The sequence below is a fragment of the Microtus ochrogaster genome, chromosome 7 (genome assembly GCF_000317375.1).
Source record: "Microtus ochrogaster isolate Prairie Vole_2 chromosome 7, MicOch1.0, whole genome shotgun sequence".
Lineage (NCBI taxonomy): Eukaryota > Metazoa > Chordata > Mammalia > Rodentia > Cricetidae > Microtus > Microtus ochrogaster.
In genome coordinates, this window is record NC_022014.1 from 82,446,921 (window position 1) to 82,451,569 (window position 4,649).

The following is a 4,649-nucleotide window of genomic DNA, read 5'->3' on the forward strand; positions in this document are numbered from 1 at the left end:
GTCACAGTGATGCACAGGAGGTGCTCACTCAGCTGCATACACACGCGCACACAGTAAATATAATCTACACATATGTATGTCTATATATGCCTATATTTGTGAACATATACTTGTTTTATGCATGTGTGTGTGTGTGAGTCCACACAGTGTAAAAAGACTGGAAGGGTAGATGCCAAAATGCTAACTGTATATCTATATCTATCTATATATAAAATTTAGTTTATTTTTATGGGCATGTGTGTGTATGTAAGTCATTTATTTTTATGGACACGTGTGCATGCCTAAGCATATGGATATGCTCCATGTGCAGTCAGCAGCCTGTGGAGGCCGCAAGAGGACACCAAATGCCCTGGAACTGAAGTTACAGATGGCTGTGAGCTGCTATGTGGGTGCTAAGACAAGAACCTGGGTCCTCTGCAAGGGCAGCAAGTGCTCTTAACCAACCACTGAGCGACTCTCCAAACTGTAACTGCGCATTTTGAGTTGGGGATGGCGTTCAACTTTATTCTCTTCTCTTCTCTTCTCTAGTTGCTTCTTCATCCACCCTCATTTTCTTTGTAGCATGTAATACATACATGTAATATATACATTTATATGGATATAGGCAGACATCACACAGTATGTCTCTGTAGCATGTAATATATACCTTTGTGTGGATATATATGCACATTACACAGCATGTCTCTGTGGCATGTAAACATACACATTTATATGGATATATACATACATATACATACAGTATATTCTTTTTAAAACTAGCAAACAACAGCACACAAGGTACATGCTGTAGATTCTCTAGAAAGGCTGCATTGCTCTTTTCCCAAGCCAGGCGGATCTCATCTCCTTGGCGGGTAACTACTGGAAGTACAGGGGTACCAGCGTGTCCCCCACAAGCTGAGATGGGAACCTGCCTGGGGGTGGAATTAAGGGGAAAGTTCCCTAGTCTAAGGAACCATCCGGCCTCTTTGGAAGCCTAAGCAGGAAGCTGGAAGCAGGGACCTCTGCCTCCGGGGGAAGCAGCGGCTTGTGCGGATGCATGCCATGTGCCCACCCGATGACAGCGACTGCAGCCTCCTCAGCTCCACTGAGGTACCTGCCCCCTGCCTCTGCCCCTGCCCCCACCCCGCCCTCTGCTGCATTCAGCCGGACACATCATAGGGACTAAGAACCCCATTCCCACAGAGAAGGCTCAGAACGCTCGTGTGGTTTTGGCAGATGGCCTTTTCTATCTCTCCACCTTTGCTTTCTCAACAATCCCTGGCTGGAAACCACCCAACCTCCACCACCATTGTGTGGATGTCTCCAGATTTCCTTGCTGTGGCTCCTCATGCTGTGGTGACCCCCAGCCATTAAATTATTTTTGTTTCTAATTCATAACTGTAATTTTTGGAGATGGAGGTTTATCAAAGGGGTTGCCACTCAGAGGCTGAGAGCCGCTGCCTTAGAGGGTGTGTCAGACAGCTTTCCTGAGAGGAGAGTGTCAACTGAACAGAAAAAGTTTGTTCAGAAGTTTCAACCATGGTGGCTCAGCCCCATCACTTCAGGCCTGTGGTGAGGCAGAACCCCCTGCACAGCATGGGGTGGGGGAGACCTCACAGCAGCTAGGAAAACAGAGAGAGAGAGAGAGAGAGAGAGAGAGAGAGAGAGAGAGAGAGAGAGAGAGAAACAGAGACAGGGACAGAGACACAGATGTAGACACAGAGACAGAGAGAGACCCCGAAATGTCTCCTGCAAGGGCACACCCCCAAAGACTAACTGACTTCCTTCTGTAGGGCCTCCTCCTCCTAAAGTAACAACTCCCCAATAGCACCACAAGTTGGCAGTCAATCCTTCAACACATAGTCTTTGGGAAGCATTCAAAAATTTAAACCACAACAAAGACACTGGTGGATTTGCAGCCCACTCTGGCTTCTTCTTAGCTTGATTCCACCTGTGAAGATCTATCTCTTCTTCTTCTTCTTCTTCTTCTTCTTCTTCTTCTTCTTCTTCTTCTTCTTCTTCTTCTTCTTCTTCTTCTTCTTCTTCTTCTTCTTTCGCTTCTCCTCCTCCTTCTGGATTTATTTATTTATTATGTACAGTGTTCTGCCTTCATGTACACCTTTATGCCAGAAGAGGGCACCAGATCTCATAGATGGTTGTGAGCCACCATGTAATTGAACTCAAGACCTCTGGAAGAGCAGTCAATGTTCTTAACCTCTGAGCCATCTCTCCAGCAGCGGATCCTACTTTCAAATCAGTTCACATTTATAAGTTGTAGGGGGACCTGAATTTTACGAGACATTATTCCACCCAGCTCAGTTGGTCCCTGCAGTGTGAGACCTGTGGTTCTGCTTTTGACCTTTGGCAAAGTGATGACATGGTCTCTTCACGGTGGCCACTCAAGTTCAGGATGCCCAGGGTACCATGGAAGTGCCACTGTTGTGGGCTGCCAGGGGCTGGAATGGGAATGAGAGGCAGGCCAGCCTGGAGTCCTTTTGCCACCGCCTGGGGCAGGTTTCGGGCTTCTTTCCTGTATGACCCCAGCAGAGTCCTCCATGGTCCCTGCATCTGCAGACTGTATGCACATGTTCTCTGGCTTCTTGGAAAACTGGGGACAGGGAGGGAGCTTCCACATTCCAACTAGAACCCCAGGGACCAGCCAAAATCACACTCTCAGCTCCTCCTCTTCACTGCCAGAGACCACAAGCAGTGTTTCCCTTGGGGTTGTGGTCAAGATGAGAACCCCGGGGCTCAGTAATAACTCCTAATTTGCCCCCCTCACGCTAGTATGGCCTCTCTTAAATACCTGAGTGGGATCAGCTCTCCTGTTGAGCTCTCCCCCGCTCTCTGGAATGTGGCCATTTTCACTCCGCTCCCACTGCTCCAGGCTCCTAGATCAGGCTCTGATGTTGACTATGCCATGCCCTCCTCTACTCCCTCCAGGAAGTCTGTCACACCCTGGTATGGAGTTCTCGCTCACTGACCTGTGTTTCCATCTGTCCTACATACACACACACACACACCCTGGGCATGGTGCCTTTCCTCAGCAAAGGTCAGGATCCGTTTTCAGTGCCTGCTCAGAACTGACCCTGAGCCAATGCCTCAGCTTCCCCCCTCGCCAGTCCGTCACTCCCCCACCCTGGGTCTCATTGCTTTATATGCACAAAGGCCGCCACAATCTAGCATATCTACAGCAGGCACGCGACAAGCATGACTTACCGTCCCCCTCTCCTTTCTTCTCTGTGCTGTCCCTCTCTGCCCACTGTCCACCAGTCCCGGCTGTGGTGGGACCTGACTTCCACATCCAGCCGTGAGCAGATGGACAGCTTCCGCTCCAGCAGCCCCATGCCTCCCAGCCAGCAGTCCCTGTACAAACGGGTGGCAGAGGACTTCCTGGACGACCCTGAGTCTCTAAGGTAGAACACGGTACAGGTTTAGGGTGTGGCTTGGAGGGGGTGCTAGACAGACAAGCACCATCTTGGCTTTGGAAGAGCGGCTCAGCTGGAGAAGGCCGTACTGCCTGGGTGTGCACCAGCTCCCTGTGCTTTCTGGCAGCTTCTCGGAAGTCCTGGAGGTGCGCCTTCCAGGGACTACAGGGGATGACACAGACACAGACCTGGAGTATGAGATACTGGATGGAGCAGGTGAGCACCACCACACACTAGGATCTCTACCGCCGCTCTTTTCCTGGGCTACGGAACTGTATAGGGGCGAGGGAGAGCCAGGATCTCTCTCCAGGGATGGTAGAGAAACCAGAACTTGATCTCTGGCCTTGGCCTCTATGTTAGTCAGCTTCCACAGCCCAGCTGTGCCTTTTTTGCGGTTATCTTCTTATTTTTCATGTAGAGGTCAGGAGGGTGACCTCTTACATGTGTTCAGATAGCCACAGACATAGGTGTTTGCCTCCACCGTCCCCTGCCCTCCCTGTGAACAGCAGGCACAGTGCAGAGATGTCCAGCACAGGCTGTCTGTATCTGATGGGAGCATCCCTTCTCCTGGGTGCTGTCCCCAAGGCTGTTCCCTATGTCTGTGACTGAGCTGGTCCCTTGTCCTGAAGTCCACGAGCCTTTCACTGATGGCGTTCTCACTCTTCCACCTCACACCTGGGGGCACACCTGGCTCTCACAAAGGTGTTTGACTCCTACCCAGAACTCACGCCACAGCCACCAGAGGGCGCGAGTACCCCGCATTCAGCACAGTGGGTCAAGTGACCTGAAATCTGACCCCTTGCTGGCTGCTGTCTCAGGGTCACACATTGTTGCTGGCTCAAACTCCAGCACACCTGGGTTGTTTCCTCAGTTTAATTTGGTTTTTTAAGATAATCGGATAGTTTTTTGCTTGTGATCTGGGCTAAGGCCCTCAATAGGTGACACCTGTTAGGTCTCCAGTCGATACTGAGATCAGAATAAGGATCCCCTAGTCCAAGGTCACAGACTTCAAATCGGCATGCTGTGTCTGAGCTGGGAAAATGGCTCAGAGGGTGAAGTGTGTTCACTGTGTGTGCATGAGGGCCTGATCCCCAGAATCCATGTAAAAGCCAGGCATGGCAGCATGCTTCCATCTGCCCAGGCTGGGGATCTGGGAGTTCTCTGACCAGTGGGGCTGAAATGAAATGAAGAGCTCCAGGTTCAGTGAGAGACCCTGCCTCACAAAATAAGATGGAAAGTGAT

General features: G+C 50.5%; 1 protein-coding gene across 1 annotated transcript in view; it reads left to right on the plus strand.

Moving 5' to 3' along the window:
• Nucleotides 1–4,649, plus strand: part of Card14 (caspase recruitment domain family member 14) — a 32,808-nt gene that overhangs the window by 17,709 nt on the left and 10,450 nt on the right. The window contains exons 9-11 of the mRNA XM_005350832.3: nucleotides 973–1,089; nucleotides 3,253–3,395; nucleotides 3,535–3,623. Of these exons, the coding sequence (XP_005350889.1) occupies nucleotides 973–1,089; nucleotides 3,253–3,395; nucleotides 3,535–3,623 (349 nt within the window). The remainder of the gene's footprint in view (nucleotides 1–972; nucleotides 1,090–3,252; nucleotides 3,396–3,534; nucleotides 3,624–4,649) is intronic.